At 44.0% G+C, this 22,493-nt stretch overlaps 2 protein-coding genes across 4 annotated transcripts in view; one reads left to right on the top strand and one right to left on the bottom strand.

Annotated features, from left to right (window-relative positions):
• Positions 1 to 14,763, top strand: part of LOC114642958 (ubiquitin carboxyl-terminal hydrolase 47-like) — a 75,690-nt gene extending 60,927 nt beyond the window's left edge. For all 3 annotated transcript variants that reach the window (XM_051925895.1, XM_051925894.1, XM_051925896.1), the window contains 2 exons: positions 5,876 to 5,973; positions 13,178 to 14,763. In XM_051925895.1, the coding sequence (XP_051781855.1) occupies positions 5,876 to 5,973; positions 13,178 to 13,229 (150 nt within the window). In that variant the 3' untranslated portion in view covers positions 13,230 to 14,763. The remainder of the gene's footprint in view (positions 1 to 5,875; positions 5,974 to 13,177) is intronic.
• The window catches only part of dnajc28 (DnaJ (Hsp40) homolog, subfamily C, member 28), a 1,235,492-nt gene that overhangs the window by 481,667 nt on the left and 731,332 nt on the right, over positions 1 to 22,493 (bottom strand). The window lies entirely within an intron of this gene.

The raw sequence follows: 22,493 nt of genomic DNA, 5'->3' as shown, positions 1-22,493 counted from the left end.
TGCTTAATGAGGCGTCCATTCCTGTCGTTAATTAAACCCGTTCTTTAATTCCGTGGCTTGTTGCTGCTCTCATGGTGCAATAGCAGACATTTCTGAAACTGATTTTCTCTTTTCTGTTAAAATGTTTTGTGGACCTGAGCAGATCGCCATTCCTGCGGCCTTCACCTTTCTTTATTTCCGGATATTGTATGGTGGACACCAGTTGTTTGGCCTCATTTTGTATCTCGTTATTGTTTGGCTGCTAATTATGGAAAAAGAAACAATCCAGGGGTACGAGTCTTCAAGAGCAAATCAATTCAAATGAGTTCAAAAGAAGTTAATCAGCAGGTCACTCATTAAGGGTTAGAATGAAAGCTACGGTGGTCCTCCAGGACCGGAGTTGGCGAACCCTGTCCCATAATGTTTGGGACCAAGTCACATTTTTTCCTTGATTTGCCCCTCTGCTCCACAGTTTCAATTCAGACACCCCGATTGAAGTGCACACTTCAGACTTTCATTTAAGGGGATTTGCAGGCATTTCACTTACACAGCACTTTTTCTACATGTCCCCCCCCAAACTCCCCCCCCCCCCTTCAGGGGTAAATATAAGAAACAAAGATAAAAAAACAGGTCTGTGGTCAGAGAGAGCTGTCACAAAAGACTGCGTCCTAAACGGGACTGAAGAGAAAGAGGTAAGAGGTTTGGGTTTCTATAGGCAGTGGGAAGGAAGAGGCGGGTCCAAGAGGGAAGTGAGGTCAGTAGGAGGGCGGGGCCTGGAGAGGAATGAGGAAGCTGGTTAGGGTTTAGCTCATCTTGCCTTCTGGTGATCTGCAGAGGAAGGACAGAAGGCTTTAGTGCACAGCATCAACCCCTGACTCCCCGTTTTACACCCAGTTAAGCCCATCGACTGCCTAACCACGCGCACAGGGCACCCTAATGTTTGAGACAATTGGGGCCACAGGTGTTTCTGATTCCTCAGGTGGGTTTCATGGCTTCATAAGACACCTACCCTTTGGAGTTTGTAGTTGCCATCATTCAATCTGAGCTAATGATAGTGAAAGAGGCCACTATGAGGCTGAACAACAAGAATAAACCCATTGGAGACATTGGTAAGACTTTAGGATGACAGAAATCAACTACCTGGAATATCATGACAAAAAAAAGAACACATTGGTGGGCTCAGGAATTGCAAAGGGACTGGTAGGCCAAGGAAGACCTCCACTGCTGATGACTATGGTCAAGAAAAAGCCCCCAAACGCCTGTCTGACAAATCAGAAACAGCCTTCAGGGGGCCGGAGTGTGTGCGTGTCAGAGCTGACTAACAGCAGGAGACGTCAAGAACAGAAACACAGAGGAGGACGCACTGCAAGATGCCAACCACGAAAACAGGACGGTCAGATGAAAGTTTGTGTAAAAGGACTTCAAAGAGCCAGCGGAATTCTGGGAAAATGTCTTGTGGACAGACGAGACAAAGATGAGCCTCATCAGAGTGATGGTGAGAGCAAAGTGTGGAGATCCAAAGCTGACCACCTCATCTGTCAAACATGGCGGTCCTGGGGATGTTATGGCTTGGGCATGCATGGCTGCCACAGGTCCTGGCACACTTGATGATGGAACTGCTGATGGCACAATGAATTCTGAGCTGTAGAGAAACATCTGATCTGCTCGAGCTCCAGTAAAGGCCTCCAAACTCACTGGCTGACGCTTCATCCTACAACACGACGATGAGCCAAACACACTGCTGAGGGTACACAGGAGTATCAAAGCTAAAAAAATGGAAAATTCTGATTTCAATCCAACTGAGCAGACCTTTCATATGCTGAAGAGAAAACCTAAGGGGACATGACCCCCCAAAACAAGCAGGAACTGAAGGTGGCTGCATTAGAGGCCTAGCAGAGCACCACCAGAGACGACCCTCAGCACCTACTGATGTCTATGAATGGCAGACTTCAAGCAGTCACTGCATGTGAGGGATATACGACAAAGAACTAAATATGACGATTGCTTTAATAGACCTGCCATTGCTGTGTGGCAAACATTATGGTGTCCTGAAATGGGGGAACATGTAGAAGAAGTGTTGTGGGCAGATAGTCTGTACCTCGAGCTTTAATCGCAATGTCGGAACTGTGGGTTTGTTTCTGCCTTGTACCCTATGATTGTTGGGATAGGCGCCAAGCCAGGACTGAGACACTGGACACAATTCTGCCATTTTATGCCATGGTGGGCATTATCATGTGATGCCACCATGTCACGATTCTACCAAAGTCCATTGGACAAGCAGGTTTGCAGGATCTGCTGAATTCCCCTTCCTCGTATTCCTGGTCTGCTCAGCTCTTTATCAGCTGAAACCCTACAATCGATTAATAGTTTTAAGATTTACTCTAAAATGAAGGTTCATGCTTCAATACTTGCACACCGTCAATCACTCCAAGAACTCCAGGAAAACCCGCAGTTTGCATGAATGCCCCTTGCGTTAACATCACCGGAGGTGGGGTAGCGGGAAGAAGTTTCAATCTGCGTATTGCCTCTCACGCTCTGTAAAACGCATTCAAAGTTTGGTTCAACATTCGAGAAATGCTCGGTTATGATTAATTTGACTCACTGCCATTGCAAAGCTGCATTTCGTACATCATGTCACCAACACTTTCATTTCAGCTCGCGGTCCGTGGCTTCTCCGAGTAGATGGGGCGATCACATAACACAGAACATTTGTTACAGATATTATTTCGTCTCTGTCAGACTGATACCTTTTTACGAGTTCATTGTTTCCCAGAGTTTCCTAAACATTACACCTCCAACACACGGGATATCCGTGCCATTCTCTACGTGAATGCCATCTTCTGACGGCTCTTAGTGAGTTAGTGATGTCTTCAAAATTAGAAAAATTTGATCAAATGCTTTTACTACGAGTCCGCAGAGTAGGACACAATTTGTGTCATTAGGAGATCGTTAAGCCAGTAAGTGCCTTTTTCCTGCTCTGAGATGCTGGATAAATAGGGTTGGGCAGAGGTGTCCACCAAAACAATAATTCGAGACACATCGTTTTATATTTTACATTTATTGGTTATGTTTTATCTGTATTGTTAAATAGATGTGCAGGTGGTCCATTAAGAAATGGTTTCCTGCCGCTTTAAATGAATACTCCACTCAAAAATAATTATTTTAGATGCTACTTACCTCATATAGTATGTCCTGATGGCCAAAAAATATTTCAATATGTATTCATTGAGAACAATGAAAACAAATTAGAACATTAGGACAATTGAGGCTAGATTATTCTAGATTGTTCTAACGTTCTAGAGGAGAACATGCCATTCAGCCTAACAAAGCTTGCCAGTCCTGTCCACTTAGTTCTTCTAAAATAACATCAAGTCGAGTTTCCCTAAAGTCCTCCTGTCTAGTGTGGTTTGTGGCTCTCTGTGTGAAGAAAAACTCCCTAAAGGCTCCAAAAGTTCAATAATATACAAGCAAATTCCCCAAAATAGAATCAAATTACGCCACAGCTGGAGATGATTACCATAAACCTCTTGTTTGTAAAGAGATGGGAAATGAATTAATCTTTATTAAAGAAGAATTTATTTTCAAAATCAGAAAAAATAGCAAAATGCTCAAAGGAACCAAAAAGAGGCCGAAGGAGTGGCCAAACATGCAATCCGAAAACAAACACATCACCGTGAAAAATTCTAAATCACAGTCCTAAAACAGAAGCAAAAAAAAAAAAGAGTTGAAAAAAGTACTGCCAGAGAGAATTCAATGAACCGCAAGGGACTCCACTTTCCAGCCATCTGTCCTGACTTGGTACACAACCGATAATTCATTTTTTGAGTTTAACAGATAGATAAAACAAAACAAAATATAAACAAAGCAACTGAAAAACCAAAATCAAAATTCAGGCAAGACGTTGAAAAACCAGGCAAGACACAAACGTCAATCACAAGAAGAGAATTATTATGAGGGTTTTGAAAGTTTTATCCACAGATTGGATAAAGCTCAGTGCAACCGCTGACCTTTAATCCCATCTGCTGATGAATTCCAGGTCATGACCCCAGAGACCACGCCCCTAGAAATGCGGGAAGCTTCGACTATAGAAAAAGGCTATTTAGCTGTGATCATGACACCATCCTTTTATGGGGCCGGGTGCCTAACAGTGATGCAAGGGGTGGTTCCACCCCAAAAAACAAAAAAAAACAGACAATTAAACAGTACATAAATATTCTTAAATACAAGAAAACAATAATACATTAAAAGTATCAATTAACTACTAAGTGGACATAATGATATTAACAGAAATAATCCTAATAAATTATTCAAATTCAAATATCGATTAAATAATAACTGTACATAATGATATTAATGGAAATAATCCTAATAAATGATCCAAACTTTAATATGAATTCAAAAATAACTATATGTAACGATATTAACAGAAATAATCGTAGTAAATGATTCAAACTTAAATATCAATTAAATAATAACTGCAAAATGATATTAACAGAAATCATGATAATAAATGATCCAAACTTTAAAATAGATTAAATAATAACTGTACATAATGATATTAACAGAAATAATCGTAGTAAATGATCCAAACTTAAATATCAATTGAATAATAAATACATAATGATATTAACAGAAATCATTGTAATAAATGATCCAAACAACAATATTGATTAAATAATAACTGTATATAATGATATTAACAGAAATAATCATAGTAAATTATCCAAACTTTAATATTGATTAAATAATAACTGTACGTAATGATATTAACAGAAATAATTGTAGTAAATGATCCAAACTTAAATATCTATTAAATAATAACTGTACATAATGATATTAACAGAAATAATCCTAATAAATGATCCAAACTCCAATATTGATTAAATAACAACAATACATAAAGATATTAACAGAAATAGTCATAGTAAATGATCCAAACTTAAATATCAATTAAATAATAACTACATAATGATATTAACAGAAATAATCACAGTAAATTATCCAAACTTTAATATTGATTAAATAATAACTGTATGTAATGATATTAAAATAAATAATCATAATAAATAACTCAAACTCAAATTTCAATTAAATAATAACTGAGCATAATGATATTAACAGAAATATTCATAATAAATAATCCAATCTTAAAAATGTATGAATAAGATAAGAAAAAGGAATATAAACATATGCCAGGGAATGAACCCGAGCTAAAACCTAACCACTGGACCCCACGACCTTGCCCAACACCCAGTCCATACAAGTATTGAGCAGAGTAGGAGCAGAACACACCCCTGACAAACCCCAGAATCAACTGGGAACAACGCAGCGGTCCTGCCTCCACTTTACACCTCGAGGGTTGTACCAAGGAGTGAAATTCTTGTCGGTTAGCCACAATCACGGTACGGACTTGCTCAGTGTTGTTATCGGTAGTGGAAGTGGACAGGCATCCCACTCCTCCTTCATGCGTAACACTTGAGAATTTTTATGCAGAAAACCTTCCATGGCTTTTGGCCCCCGGTACCCCTCCAGCCCATAAAAAGCAGATCACTACTTGCTGCTCTCTGGTGGCAAACAGAGAACGCGGTGGCCATGTTTTACTCCTTTAAAAATAAGAAGAGAAACTGAGTGATGAAGATCGAAGCTTTACCACCGTGACCACATACAACTATCTTCTGCAACGTGCGCGGTAAAAACTACACAGAAAAATGTACAAAATGACACAAAAGTGCGGTTAATTATTGACTCACCCTTGTATTCGTGCAAAGGGCTACGGAGTGAGAAAGAAGGGCAGCTTCTTCATTTAAATTTTTTTTTTGTGCACACTGTACTCTGTATTTGGTTGTTTTAACCCTTTGATAAACTAGTGATCACGGTTTGAAAATTCTAATTTCAGACTGATTGGAGTTACATACGAGAGAAGCTGAGAATGAAGGATGCAAGAAACGACAGCGATGTCATATGGCGAAATTTCCACAACAAGGTGCAAAGCAGGTACGTGTGTTTCATTCTCGTGGCAAAAGGACACAGAGATTATTGGAGACGTTTACACTGTTCTTCCCGCAAGTCCGTTTTGATTTGATGTCCTGTATATTTACACCATCACTGTTATGAATGGATTTATCAAATCAGATTTTATTTGTCACATACAGTTATACGTATAGTGCAAACTGCAGTGTGGCCAGTAGAGGGTGTAGCAGCACTCCAAACCCATAGATTGCACAATGTCAAGTCCCGGGTGCAAATACCGTATTTACTTGTGTACCACACGCCCTCGTGTAAGACGCGCTCCCTAATTTTTACAAAGAAAATCGTGAAAAAAAATTTGCTCCGTGTACGACGCGCGTTGTGATTGTATAGGAAGCACTTCTGTTTTTGTTGCATGATGAAAGAGCAAGCAAAAGAGAGAGCGAGAGAGAGCGCGAGCGAACAAGCGCGAGAGAGAGAGAGCGCATGTGCGAACGAGCGAGCGAACAAGAGAACGAGAGAGAGAGAGAGAGAGAGAGAGAGAAAGAAAGAGCACGCGAGCGAACGAGCACGAGAGAGAGAGAGAGAGCGCACGAGCGAACGAGCACGAGAGAGAGAGAGAGAGAGAGAGCGAGAGAGAGAGAGAGAGAGAGAGAGAGAGAGAGCGCGAGCGAGCGAGCGAGCGAACGAACGAGCACGAGAGAGAGAGAGAGCGTGCGAGCAAACGAGCACGAGAGAGAGAGAGAGCGCATGAGCGAACGAGCGAGAGAGAGAGCGTGCGTGCGAGCGAGCCCATGCAGAAGAAGTAAACATTACAGAAAAAAATTTCCTCGTGTATGACGCACACCTGATTTTCTAATGCTAATTTTCGAGAAAAAATGTGCGTGTGGTACACGTGTAAATACGGTAATAGTTTATTATTAAAGAAATGCCACTCAACAGGCTTCTCTTCACACTGTGGAGTAGAGCAGGCCTCCATTTCTCTTCCCTGTGTGTTTCCCACCTCTTCTTAACATGTCTGCTCCGACTCCGACTTCCTGGGCCAAGTGGAGGGCTCTTTTATAACCAATAGACTCGAACCGCTGACCTCCAGAGCTCCACTTAATTGAGGATGTTGCGTCTTTATATTATACGTCAACGATACGCCTGCTTGAACTATGGTTAAGATTTGGGTTTTGCGGAGGGGGGTTATCTGACTCAAGTCAAGTAAACTATTTGGCAGAAACCTGCAATCCAACGGAGCTACTGAATTGCAGAGTTGTGGCGGTCTGCAGCTGGACCCATTTCCTTTAACCCCAGACTTGGCAGTGCTTCCTGAGCTTAGTCTACTGCCACCAGGAAATACTAACAGGTCAGGCAGGACCCTGACAGTCCTTGTGCCATCAGTATCCAACAGCTTGCCCCTGGCCGCTCCCCACAGAACCTGGCAAGACAGGTCCCCTTGGATAGCAGCTCCCATGATGCCCTGCTGACATCCATATTCAGGGTTAGCCAGACAGAATACTGCCACCTAGTGTACAGGGAACATTCCACCAACTGTCTCAATGTTCCACCTACTCAAGCCCAACAAAGAGTGTTCTTCCATGGTTGCAGTGATGCCATGTCCTGGCATGGCAGGGAGAATATCATTGCTCCCAGCTGAACTTCCTGTCCCATGGCCTCTTTGCCAGGTAAGGGAACAGGATCTGTCCCAGCAGGTATGCCAGTTGGTCCCACATTAAACTTCTGTCTTGAATAAGAGAGCTGCTGCTGTCAATCACAGGGCTGTAGGTGGCAGTACGGTGGTCAGATCTGCCCATCTGTATGGCAGGTATTGACATTGAACAGAGCAGGTCCAGCTTGTTGTGTCCACCAGTGGATCATGACAATAGAGGTTTTATTTGTGCTGATGTTCCCCTGGATGAAGTCAGCAGCATTTGTATTGTCAGAATGATTCATCTTCAGAGTGTTCGTAACAGAGGGAATCATCTCTCCTCCAGAGTTAATAAACAGAACTCATCTCCCTTTCCTGTAAGCCTGGATGAATTCAGTTAGTATTTTAGTTTTAATTGTAACGGCGTGCTTTTAACCATGACTCATTCACTCAATCCCAAACCCACTCTTGCCTTCTCCACTCCTTCTGATTGTATCAGATGAAACCCGGCCAGCATTAAAAGAGAAGTTTAACCTCCTTGGCCTTAACCCCAGGGGTGACATGTAACAATTTACTCTTACAGCGTTAAGACTTAAATAACCCTTGGGAGAGTGACACCCGAGCTCAACCGTATTTATATAAACTTCTGAGCCCGAGAGACACTCAGGGTTAACCCTACGGAGGTTAAAATAAAAGAATGTCGTCTTAGTAACACATTTAATGTATGATTTGAATCTTTAATAACATGTGTCACAAGAATTGACAAGAGACATCAAAAAAGGTTTGGGGCCGCCACCCATACAGGGTGGTCCAGATCTAATTATGCCACTGTTCGACTGATAACCATCTCCCCACCATTTTGGAATGCAGGGCAGGTGCTGCCATCTATCAGCAACAAAAAGAATTTTAAGTGAAATCTCTATGTGCAGGGCAGGTGCTGTGAATTCTCTAAGTAATAAACTTAATAAGTTATAGCGTAATGAAAATTGCATAATTAGATCTGGATCACCCTGTATAATATGCCCTGGCAGCAAAATGGGTAAATCTCCGTTCAGGTTCAAGTCCAAAACAGAACTGATTCAAATACATAAAGATGGCGGCTTTAAAGGCCGAGACCGGAAGTGAAGTCATTGTGGGTGCCGGAATTGGGAGTGACATATTCACGAGCCCCCGGAACCGGAAGTGACATCATCGTGACCAGAAAAATGAGGTAATTGTGGGCATAGACATAGAATTTCTTGCATGACCAGCAACATCGTACGTCAATGTCTCCGCCATATTGCGAGTGGCACTGCTGTGGAGTGAAGTAATGGATAAAGATGCCTCACAAACCGCTGTATGCTCCAAACCAGATCCCGGGGGATTACATTTCATAGGTAAGGCTGAACAATTGTTTTGGTTATATTTGGCCATTAGAAAATCCCATTTTATAATCTTAACTTTAGCTACGCCAGGCTAAGCTAGCAAAGCTATGCATCTATGTGCTCAAGTGAGCCTCCAAGCGATGTTTTGGCTAAACGTATTTAGTCACTAACTATGTAGATTGTTGTTAGCTGTTAACATTTCTCAAACTTTGAAAGATTCCCAAAGAAATCCACCTCAGGAAGCAGTGGGAGGTCAGGTAACCCTTAGACGGGATTTTGAGAAAGCTGCTCTGTGATGTGCGCCATGCTAGTTTGGTAACAGATGCTGTACGGCATCATATGATCAAAGCTACCACTCGCTCACATTAAAAAACAAAGGAAGTTTGATGATTCCTTCTGAGGGTCCAGTCAAGGTGGGCAAAGTAGCTGAGCGTGTTATCTGACAGTCGACATTAGGGCAAGCTGTCAGTGGATCTTTGATCAATCAGTTTGTTCAGGCTGAGACTGGTTCAGATGAAGGAGCACATCGAGGAAACACAGTTTGAAATTGACAACCATCATTTTATGCTCATGTCTTTAGTTGTGTCTGTCTTCCACAAACTAAGGCTGCACCATATTGCCAGACTGAATACTCTCACATTACAGGATTGGAGTGAGCGAGAGGAGTGTAAGTCTGTAGGAGATCAGTGAGGTGGTGGAGAGCTTTAAATGTTAAGAGCGGTATTTAGTATTGTAATCGGTAGTGAACAGGGAGCCAGTGAAGCTGAGAGAGAATCGATGTGATATGTTCAGTGGATTTAGAACAGCAGGTTATTATCCTGGCAGCAGAATTTTGAAGAAGTTGTAAGCGATGGATAATTTTTTATGGGATGCCAGATAGAATAGCATTACAGTAATCTATACGTTAGGTGACTCGGGCATTAACCAATACGTCTAGAGATGTTTCGGAGATGGAAGAAGGCAGTCCGAGAAATGTTACTTATATGGGAGGAATTATTTAGTAATAATGTAGCCGCCGTAGCGTAAGGCGAGATCAAGCATGGGTAAAACGCGTGTCGAAAGAAATCTCTCAGTCCAAAAGTTCGTTTTAAAAATATTAAGTGAAAGTTAAAAGAAAATAATCCACATAAGAATAAAAGGAAAATAGTTACACACATAGAATAAAAGGCAAAAAAAAAAAAAGGAAAATGTATCTTCTCTAAACTTAGCTTTTCTTGAGAAACTTTAGTTATTTTTGTACTTAAAAGTTCTTTACTTCTTCTTCTTCTTTACTTAAAGATTCTTAACTTCTTATATACTTAAAGATTCTTAGCTCCTTCTTCTGTACGCTTTAAACGTATGGCACAACACATAAGTTAAGTGTTGTTTTCTTACATATTTACTTCACACAGTCAAATGGCCCGTAGGCCGGTTGGCACATAGGCACGTGCCCAGGCACGGTTTAAAACCGTATGCCTTCCACACCTTACTCATGGCAAGGTTGTCACTAACTAACTGAAAAATAATTTTTACTCCAAGCTGTTAGAAATGGGAAGAATATACCAATACAATTCTACTTACGGGGGTTATAGGAACCTCCCATAGATTATGAATTGTCATCTAGTAAAATATTTATGAATTTTACAGAACTAGGAAAATGGCTCTTACAAATAATCATAATAATTATTATTATTATTATTATTTAATAATTGCCATTATTATTGTATAAATGGATATAAATAATTGCATTTAAACGGTTCACCAAAATCTGTTGTATGTAAATGATACTGTTTTAAACGTTATTGTTTTTTCATCAGAAAACCCGGTTTCCATGTCTACCTGTATTAGTTTAAATGGCACTTTTGCCACTCGCAATATGGTGGATGCGCTGACGTATCGTGTCGACTGGGCAACAGAGTGAATGTCTACAGTTAGGTCCATAAATATTTGGACAGAGACAACTTTTTCCTAATTTTGGTTCTGTACATAACCACAATGAATTTTAAATGAAGCAACTCCGATGCAGTTGAAGTGCAGACTTTCAGCTTTAATTCAATGGGGTGAACAAAACGATTGCATAAAAATGTGAGGCAACTAAAGCATTTTTTGAACACAATCCCTTCATTTCAGGGGTTCAAAAGTAATTGGACAATCGACTCAAAGGCTAGTTCATGGGCAGGTGTGGTCAAGTCCGTCGTTATGTCCTTATCAGTGAAGCAGATAAAAGGCCTGGAGTTGATTTGAGGTGTGGTGCTTGCATGTGGAAGATTTTGCTGTGAACAGACAACATGCGGTCAAAGGAGCTCTCCATGCAGGTGAAAGAAGCCATCCTTAAGCTGTGAAAACAGAAAAAACCCATCTGAGAAATTGCTACAATATTACGAGTGGCAAAATCTACAGTTTGGTCCATCCTGAGAAAGAAAGCAAGCACTGGTGAACTCAGCAATGCAAAAAGACCTGGATGTCCACGGAAGACAACAGTGGTGGATGATCGCAGAATCATTTCCATGGAGAAGAGAAACCCCTTCACAACAGCCAACCAAGTGAACAACACTCTCCAGGGGGTAGGCGTATCGATATCCAAGTCTACCATAAAGAGAAGACTGCATGAAAGTAAATACAGAGGGTGCACTGCAAGGTGCAAGCCACTCATAAGCCTCAAGAATAGAAAGACGAGATTGGACTTTGCTAAAGAACATCTAAAAAAGCCAGCACAGTTCTGGAAAAACATTCTTTGGACAGATGAAACCAAGATCAACCTCTACCAGAATGATGGCAAGAAAAAAGTATGGAGAAGGCGTGGAACAGCTCATTATCCAAATCATACCACATCATCTGTAAAACACGATGGGTGGAGGCAGTGTGATGGCTTGGGCGTGCATGGCTGCCAGTGGCACTGGGACACTAGTGTTTATTGATGATGTGACACAGGACAGAAGCAGCCGAATGAATTCTGAGGTGTTCAGAGACATACTGTCCGCTCAAATACAGCTAAATACAGCAGTCAAATTGATTCATGATACAGACGGACAATGACCCAAAACATACAGCCAAAGCAACCCAGGAGTTTATTAAAGCGAAGAAGTGGAAAATTCTGGAATGGCCAAGTCAGTCACCTGATCTTAACCCAACTGAGCAGGCAGTTCACTTGTTGAAGACTAAACTTCAGACAGAAAGGCCCACAAACAACAGCAGCTGAAAGCCGCTGCAGTAAAGGCCTGGCAGAGCATTAAAAAGGAGGAAACCCAACATCTGGTGATGTCCAGGAGTTCAAGACTCCAGGCTGTCATTGCCAGCAAAGGGTTTTCAACCAAGTATTAGAAATGAACATTTGATTTCCAGTTATTTAATTTGTCCAATTACTTTGGAGCCCCTGAAATGAAGGGATTGTGTTACAGAAATGCTTTAGGTGCCTCACATTTTTATGCAATCGTTTTGTTCACCCCACTGAATTAAAGCTGAAAGTCTGCACTTCAACTGCATCCGAGTTGTTTCATTTCAAATTCATTGTGGTAATGTACAGAAACAAAATTAGAAAGAAGTTGTCTCTGTCCAAATATTTATGGACCTAACTGTATATATGTCTATGATTGTGGGCACCAGAACCGGAAGTGACGTCTTCATGAGCACCGGAACCCTGTGGGATTTCCCATGGATGGTCTGTGGAGGATCGAGAGAGAAAGTCAGTGCACATTGCCACCCCCTGGACTGGCATGGAATTGTAGTTATTCAAGCCCTTTAGCTGCCCCCCCCCCCCATTCACATGGGTGTGACACATGTAAAGTCTTCACGTCTGGCTTCGTTTGAGAAGCCAAACTATCTGGCTTGTTTCTAATCTCTTGACTTTTTCTGCTGTCAGTTATTTAAATAGTTAAAATAGTTTCATCAAACTGAATATGTCTGAATGGTCAATATTTGAAAATGTGAATTTTTTTTTGGACTCGTGAGTGACGCATGGACATCCTTTAAGAAGGCTCTGGATGAGATGTTGGGAGATCTTAGCTATTGGCTAAACAAACGAGAGCCAAATGGACTGAATGGCCTCCACTCGTTTCTCAGAGTTCTTCTGTTCTTATATTATCCAGCAGCTAAATAGTAATCACAACAATTAAGAATCTGTGTTAAAATGAGCAAAGCACTTAGACATTTATTTATTTGCAAATAATATGCAGTGCATTCAGAAACTATTCACTTGTGTTCACATTTTGTTGAAGGCCTACTTGTTTTTAACTCTTTGTTATTCTTTCCTTCTCAGTACAAATCGTCACAGCACCGCCATCCTCTTGATGTATGAGAGATGTCTGTAGGAGACCATCCAGAAGCCCACGAGTTTTCGGCCCCACGACGTGCAACGGCTTCATCTGGAAATCGAACGAGAATGAAAGAAAACAAGCTCACTCTGTGCTACCAAAGAACTTTCAGAATGAAGTCAGACTTCATCTTGGAGTAGAGATTGAAGCAGATACATCTTTCCAACCTAAAGAAATGGAGACCAACCCAATGGAGAACTTGCAGAGGTGTTTCCAATGATGTAGGGAGTAGATCCAAGCTGTGACTCTAAAATCAGTTCTTCAATGAGCACATCAAGGTAATGATAGAAGTCAACCCTGGACAAATTTCATGTACTGTACTAGTCCCAATGAACAACTGTAGTTGAAACCATCCGCTTGGAGAGCTTCAGATCTCAGCTTGAGATCTTGAGAACATAAAGGTGAATAGAAAATGAGAGTCCGTGAAGGATCTGTTCTCATCAACACATGTTCTTTTGCACTTATGGACAGCTGGAACATAATCAAAACCACCAAGTGAAGAGAAAGGCATTAGAACGACATTCCTTAGAAAATAGTCAGCTGTGTATCTGATCCAACATCTCCTACAGCTTCAGGAGGGAATGCCAGAAACGATGAAAAGAATAAATGAGTGGTCCATGAGCCTTGTGAAAAAGAGAAAGGCAGTGAGGGCTTCCTAAATCACACCAGATAATACAATGGGCGGCTCAATGGGACCCTCTTTGCCTCTGCCTCCTAAAAAGGTGGGAATTTCATTAAGGATCTCCACAGAGGACAACGTGTAGGAATGTAGTAGCAGACTGAAGAGGCACACTGGGGTGTTGGACGATGTGCTGCTGCTTTTGCTTCCCCTCCACGGTCAATGCTGAATCTGTCCGAAAAATTGTCTCCTCACGTTGGATGTCACATGCGGTGCATCCGTAATCATTTAATTAACGATAGAGTCAAATGCAAGAGTCTTTTTGAAAATGTTTACCACCACTTATTAACTATTGTGAAGTAACCTTCTCTTAGACACAGAACGAGAAGTCATTTTTGATTGATTCATTCACCCTTAGGTAATGAGAAGGCTAACAGAGAGAGCGGTCGGCGTCTAAAGTGCATATAGCGCCTTGTCCACTGAGAGACCTTTGGGGAGCTTCTGTATGGAACTTTTTTACAAGGATCCTCTTCTGTTCTACTGTGATGATCCATGTTCTCGATAGTGATTCTGTGTCATCTCACGTATTGTTCTAGTCAATGAAGAATGAAACACCATGTAAGCACAATCTATGCCAACATTAATTTGTGATATGTGCGTATTGTCCTCCATATTTATTCCAAGTGAAATGCCAGCCTATAAAAGTGAACGTCCATCCATCCATTCATCCACTCATTTTCATACCTTCACTGGATTCAGAAGACAGTATTCAGACCACTTCACTTTTGTTACCTTGTCTTATGCTGCACTAAAATCATCTCAATTCATTTTTTCCCTCATCAAACAACTCTCAGCCTCCCAGAATGTTAAGGTGAAAATAAGATTTTAGGAAGTTTTGCAAATTTTTAAAAATAAACAAATGAAGCATCACAGTGACACAAGTGTCCTGACACTTTACTCACTTTATGCCCCCTATGACTTATATTATGACCTAGAGTCTTCTTTGGGGGCTTCTAGAATTAGTGGAATTTTCTCTCTTTGGAGGTCCTCTTAAAACATCTGTTATGTTGGATGGAGGTCATTGGTGGACAGCTATTTTCAGGTCTCTCTGGAGATGTTTGATTGGGTTCAAGTCCAATCTTTGACTAGGTCACTGTACACTTGCATTTTTCTTCATATGTGAGGCAGTGGATAACCTCAGAGCGGTAACAGGGACAACTAAGGAGGTACTGAGGGATTTGGAAATTGTAGAGAGAGAAGAGTTGCTCAGATTAAATAGGCTGAAATCAATCAAATCACCAGGACCAGATAATAGTTACCCTCTAGTTCTTATGGAGTCTACTGAGTATATATATATATATATATATATATATATATATATATATCCATCCATCCATCCATCCATTGTCTCCCGCTTATCCGAGGTCGGGTTGCGGGGGCAGCAGCTTGAGCAGAGATGCCCAGACTTCCCTCTCCCCAGCCACTTCTTCTAGCTTTTCCGGGAGAATCCCAAGGCGTTCCCAGGCCAGCCGGGAGACATAGTCCCTCCAGTGTGTCCTGGGTCTTCCCCGGGGCCTCCTCCCGGTTAGACGTGCCCAGAACACCTCACCAGGGAGGCGTCCAGGAGGCATCCTGATCAGATGCCCGAGCCACCTCATCTGACTCCTCTCGATGCGGAGGAGCAGCGGCTCTACTCTGAGCCCCTCCCGGATGACTGAGCTTCTCACCCTATCTTTAAGGGAAAGCCCAGACTTCCTGCGGAGGAAACTCATTTCAGCCGCTTGTATTCGTGATCTCGTTCTTTCGGTCACTACCCATAGCTCATGACCATAGGTGAGGGTAGGAACATAGATCGACTGGTAAATTGAGAGCTTCGCCTTGCGGCTCAGCTCCTTTTTCACCACGACAGACCGATGCAGCGCCCGCATTACTGCGGATGCTGCACCGATCCGCCTGTCGATCTCACGCTTCATATATATATATATATATATATATATATATATATATATATATATATATAGTAAGAAGAATTTGCGAAGGTTTGGGGCAGCCACCTGTATAATTTTTCCCAGCTGCAAAAGCATAGACATTTTCACACAATAGAGTCCAAAACAGAACTGACTTAGTATACACAAGATAGCAGCTTTAAAGGCCAGTAGGGGAAGTGATGTCATCAGAGATCGAGAGGGAGAATTAGTGCACTTCGTCACCCCCTGGCCCGGCATGGAATTACATGTACTCAAGCCCTTTAGTCGCCTCCTAAACACGCGTGTGTGACAGGGCCGCCACCTCAGCCCAGACCCGTCGAGTTGGGCGTCCTGCACCGAGAGGTCGTGAATGCAAGAGAGAGCATAGGTGTTGGTGTGGAGAGAACCCTTCCGATGAACGAGCGAGAACTTATAAGATTGCAGATCAAGGAACCACCTAGTGACTTGAGGGTTGGACTCCTTATGCAGGGCCATCCACTGTAAAGGTGCATGGTCCGTGACAAGTGTAAACTCCCGACCCAAGAGGTAGCACCTCAATTGTGTAATCGCCCGCATACCTGGTCTCCCGATCCAGCAGTTTCAGGCTCAGGAACATGACAGGTTGTTCAGCACCATCGACGCTTTGGCTCAGCACTGCTCCTAGGCCTGTGTCCGGAGCGTCCATCTGGAGGATAAAAGGAAGCGAAAAGTCAGATGCTTTCAAAACAGGTGCCAACATCAAGGCCCTTTTTAAGTCACTGAATGCAGCTTCTGTTGTATCGGTCCATACCACAATGTTGGGAGCCCTCTTCTTTGTTAAATCCCTCAAGGGCACAGCTCTTTTGGAAAAGCGTGGTACAAACCGACGGTAGTACCCAGGTAAACCGAGAAATGTTTGGACCTGCCGCTTGGTTCGCGGAAGGGGCCATTTCAAAATGACATCTATTTTAAAGCACTACCACAGTAGTACCACGATCCACCAGGTAGCCCAAATATTTGGCTTCTATCAACCCAAAAAAACATTTTTTTTGGATTGACCCAAAGACCTGCTTCACCCAGCGTCGGACGTGCTGTAGGTGTTCCTTCCAGGTGCTGGAATAGATGACAACATCATCCAGGTAGGCAGCACTATACGTGTTATGGGGGCGGAGCACTTTGTCCACCAGACGCTGGAAAGTCGTAGGAGCCCCATGAAACCCGAATGGAAGAACACAATACTGCCAGTGCCCACTAGGGGTGCTAAATGCGATCTTAACCGTTGCGGATTCCGTTAAAGGAACCTGCCAGTATCCCTTGGTCATGCCAATTGTGGTCAGATATTCTGCCTGTCCAAGCTTCTCAAGGAGGTCGTCCACTCGAGGCATAGGATAAGCATCAAACTGTGAGACCTGATTAAGCCGACGGAAATCATTGTAAAACCTCCAACTCCCGTCGGGCTTAGAAACCAGGACTATTGGACTGGACCAGGGACTATGACTTTCCTCATGACTCCTAGGTCCAGCATGTGCTTGATTTTCAGTTTCACTTCAGTCTTCTTTGCCTTGGGTTGATGACAGGGGTGCTCTCATACTATATCCCCGGGTTCAGTCACAATATCACAATCAGAGAGGTCCTTCAGGGTTTTTCGTCTACCACCTCTGGGACGGATGAGATAACTGCTTTGAGTTCTCGCCTCTGTCGGGTATTCAAATTAGAGCTGAAGTTAAGTGTGTTGGTCTGTGCAAAGAATGAGTGGGGCTGGCCAAAGGTGGGATCAAGGGCCCTTTCCTTCCACGGTTTCAGCAGATTCACGTGATATATCCGCTCGCTGGGTCGACGATTGGGCTGTTTCACCAAATAGTCGACGAGCCCTTTCCTCTCCTTAACTTCACATGGTCCTTGCCAATGGGCAAGTAGTTTAGAGTGGAAGGTGGGAACCAACACCATGACCCAATCCCCCGTTTGGAATTCCCGAAGCGACCTGCCATGGTCATAATAGCGGGCCTGTGCTGCTTGCGCCTCCTCCATGTGACTTTTTAATATGGGTCAAATTTTCTCAAATCTATCAGGTAACTGCGCGATATACTCCAAAATATTAGTCGAGGGAAGAGCCTCTCCTTCCCAACCTTCTTTTAAAATGTCCAATATGCCCCGGGGTTGTCGTCCATATAATAATTCAAAGGGTGAGAACCCCGTCGAAGCTTGAGGGATTTCCCTGTAGGTAAAGAGTACGAGGGGGAGGAGTTGATCCCAATTCCTTCCGTCCCCGCTGACCACCTTGCGAAGCATCTGTTTGAGAGTCTGATTAAACCTCTCCACTAGGTTGAGGATGATACACCGCGGTCTTTAAGTGCTTTATTTTAAGTAACTCAGCCGTTTCCCTGAACGTCTCCAAGGTAAACCGCGTCCCTTGGTCCATAAGGACTTCTTTAGGAATGTCCACTCGTGCAAAGACCCCTACTAGTTCCCGTGTGATGGCTTTCGAATTAGCTGAGCACAACGGAACAGCTTCTAGATACCAGGTTGCATAATCCACGAGGACTAATATATACTTATGTCCTCGGGCCGAGGGTTCCATGGGTCCCACTATATCGACCCCTATTCTTTCGAATGGGACATCTATCAAAGGAAGGGGAACCAGAGGAGCACGGTCCTTCCTAGGAATTTGCTGCAGCTGACACTCAGGGCAAGAGATACAGAAGCCGCGAACCTCCTCGTTAATTCCCGGCCAATAAAATCGGAGCTTGATACCTCACATAAGCCGGAAAGTTTGTGGGATTAGCAACAGCTTCCGCATCTCCCCCCTCGTGCTCACTGACCCGATATAATAAATTCATTTTCAATAACAAAGTGGGGCCCCTGTGGCATGGGCTGATGGGTGCTTTGGCCGTTGACGAGAACCACTGCATTCTTTGCAAACTTAAGGGAATCATCACTCCATTGTTCCCTTTTAAACGAGGCCGGTGTTTGTCTAAATTGAAAGCTTAAATCTGAGAGAGGGTCCAGTCAGACCTCAAGGGGCGGGGAGTCATCCCGCTCCGCCGAGACGCGGACACATGACGCAATGGTCTGCAACGGCCTGGGAACATCCCCATCCTCCTCTTGGCCTCCCATATCTCTCTCTGCCGGCTGAGTACATGGTGTGGAGACAACCTGTGACGGAGGATTCCCGTCTGTTACTAGGCCCAAATTCAATTTAGGAGGAGTCAGTACTTCACTGCTTTTTATCAGACCAGTCCCGCCCGAGAATCACAGCGAAAGGTGGCTTTGGGAAGACCGCTACAGTGATTCTTTTAACTGATCCTCCCCGGCTGATGAAACATCGGGCGGATTTATAGAATCGGATATCCCCGTGCACACAGGTAATAGTGGTCTTTATTTTTAGCCACTGTCGTGGTAGTAGGTACCGGCGATCAACAATGGAAATGTTGCTGCCGTAATCAAAGAGAGCTTCCACTTAAAATCCGTTTACAACTACCTCTCCCGTATGAGCCATTGACAAGGGGTTTGAAAGCGGACACAACCCAGCCTCCTCTCTCCATTTACATTCCGCCTCGCTCCCAAGGGAGGGCCGCACCCGCAAAATCGGGTCTCCGGTGCAAACTCCGATTTATGCCAAGAGGGAAGATTAGGAGGGACGTAATCTCCATGGTGTCCGCTAAAGGACCGTTCTGCTCTCCCTAATTGCGAGGCTGTCCTAGATGTTTCAATGAGCTTGATGAGCCTGTTCACATTGGAAATGTCTCCCCAGACCGGCTGGGTGAAATGTTCTGGCAGATTATTTATTAATATAAAACAGGCTACCTTTTTTACAATTTAGAAGGTGGTGCACTCAGTGGGCTTTAACCAAGCCGCCACCATTTCCCATAGAGCATCAAGCTGCTCTTGGGTAGACCGCTCAGGGTCTAGTCTCCATTCCTGTAATCTCTTCACCTGCTAGTCTGGGGAATCCACATTTTGCTCTGAGGCCTTGGTCCCTGCAGGGAGGACAGTTCTCTCCTCCGAGCATAATAAGTCCCCGTTGCTTCCCCCATAGAGACCAGCCCACAACGGTGTATCCCATCGACACTCTCCCTGTTTAATCTATGTGGCCCAGAATCAGACAAAGGGAGCGGAGACTGGCACCGGTTCATTCCGAAATCTGAGCCAAAACCCCCCTACCTGAAAGCTCGGCCCCGGTACTCTCCCACCTGGTCATGATTCAGGTCCAGTCCTGTTCTCTTCTGGGCTTTTATCATCCTGCCGACTACGCCACTGTAAGAAGAATGACCATCAGACATTGCGAAGGTTTGGGGCAGCCACCCGTATAATTTTTCCCGACTGCAAAACTGCAAAAAAGCATAGACAAGTTCACACAATAGAGTCCAAAACAGAACTGACTTAGTAAACACAAGATGGCAGCTTTAAAGGCTGTCATCAGGACTGGAACCGGAAGTGATATCGTTGACTGCCTCAGAGCCGGTGCGGGATTTCCCTAGAATGGTCTGTAAGAGATCGAGAAAGAGAATTAGTGCACTTCGCCACTCCCTCGTCTGGCGTGGAATTACATGTACTCAAGCCCTTTAGTCGCCTCCTAAACACGTGTGTGTGACAGGGCCGCCACCTCAGCCCAGACCCGTCAAGTCGGGTGTTCTGAACCGAGAGAACCCTTCCAATGAAACGAGCGAGAACTTATAAGGTTGCAGATCAAGGAACCACCTAGTGACTCGAGGGTTGAACTCCTTATGCAGGGCCATCCACTGTAAAGGTACATGGTCCGTGACAAGTGTAAACTCCCGCCTCAGAGCCGGGCGGGATTTCCCTAGAATGGTCTGTAAGAGATCGAGAAAGAGAATTAGTGCACTTCGCCACCCCCTGGTCCGGCGTGGAATTACATGTACTCAAGCCCTTTAGTCGTCTCCTAAACACGTATATATACTGTGAGATATGGCCGGCTATTTATCCCGGCTTATACCCCCAGGCCGCCAGATGGAGCCCTCCATGCTGCATGGAGGTACCCCGAATGCCAGCAAGGAATTATGGACAGTGGACTTTTGATGCGCAGCCCTGCTGGATACCACAGGGGCCGCCAGGAGTCGCTGCAGGGAGGCCCAGGGATTGTTATTTGACGTGATGTGCTTCTGGGGTGAAGAAAAAGGATTTTTATCTGACCCGGAAGTGTCCCATGTCACGTGGACCGAGAAGGCGAAACACTTCCGGGTCAAGGACTATAAAAGGACGATGGGAAATCCCAGACGCTGAGCTGAGTTGGGAGGCAGGGTGGCTAAGTGTCTGGGAGTGGAGGATTGTTTATTATTGTAGTGATTATTGTTTATTGGAGTGGTGTGTAGTAGTGGTGCTTTGTGCACTTATTTATAATAATACATATTCATCTTTGGACTTTTACCTGGTGTCTGACGTCTGGTCTGAGGGTTCAAGGGGTCGACAGTGCCTAAACTGTCATAATACATACACATGTACTGCTCAAAAAAAATGAAAGGACCACTTTTGAATGAGAGTACAGCATCATGTCAATGACACTGGTGGGCTATTGACCTGGTCAGTTAAGTAGCAGAGGGGCTTGTTCATCAGTTTCAGCTGCTTTGGTGCACTAGAGGGGCAACAATGCGAGAGACGACCCCCAAAACAAGCAATGAATGGTTTAACAGCTGGAGTGAGGCCACTGACATTTTGCCCTCCTCATCTTTTTTGTCACTTGTTTTGCATTTGGCTACGGTCAGTGTCACTACTGGTAGCATGAGGCCATACCTGGACTCTACAGAGCTGGCACAAGTAGTCCAACTGCTCCAGGATGGCACATCAATACATGGCGTCTCCCAGCACAGTCTCAAAGGGCATGAAGGAGATTCCAGGAGACAGACTGTTACTCTAGGAGAGCTGGACAGGGCCCCTCGTAGAAGGTCCTTAACCCATCAGCAGGACCCATTGCTGTCTGCTCCTTTGGTCAAGGAGGAACAGGATGAGCACTGCCAGAGCCTACAAAATGATGACCAGAATGCAGGCAGGCCATTGGTATGAATGTCTCTGAGCAAACAAATAGAAACAAACTTCATGAGGGTGGCCTGAGGGCCCGATATCCTCTAGTGGGGACCGTGGAACTCGATTGGCATTTGCCATAGAATACCAGAATTGGCAGGTCCACCACTGGCAGGTGCCCTGTGTTTTTCACAGATGAGAGCAGGATCACCCTGAGCACACGTGACAGACGTGAAAGGGTCTGGAGAAGCCGTGGAGAACGTTATGCTGCCTGTAACATTGTTCAGCATGGTATATCTGGGGAGGCATATCCATGGAGGGACGCACAGACCTCTATAGGCTAGACAACGGCACCGTGACTGACATTAGGTATCGGGATGAAATCCTTGAGTGGCGGAAGTGTGACCAAATAAGGCCCTGGAAAGGTCCATGAGCCCCCATACCCCACTGGAAACCAAGGGGGCTACCCTCTATCAGCCGGGGGAAGAAACTGTCCCCCGGTCTTTCCACACTTTGGGTGCCCCAGCCATCTGCCACAGAGGTTAAAGTGGACATTTTGAGATTAAAGCCGAAATTTCCACTTTAATCACAAGATACGCCTTTTCAACGTGTCGTTAATTTTTTTTTCTCTGTGGCTCAAATACACCGCCGTACATCCTGATGCTGTTGCGAAGTTGCCAAAAAAAAAAGAAAGACGGCACAGAAGACGGCATGTGAGAC

This window comes from Erpetoichthys calabaricus, chromosome 4, assembly GCF_900747795.2.
Source record: "Erpetoichthys calabaricus chromosome 4, fErpCal1.3, whole genome shotgun sequence".
Lineage (NCBI taxonomy): Eukaryota > Metazoa > Chordata > Cladistia > Polypteriformes > Polypteridae > Erpetoichthys > Erpetoichthys calabaricus.
This window is presented reverse-complemented; position numbering and strand designations above follow the sequence as displayed.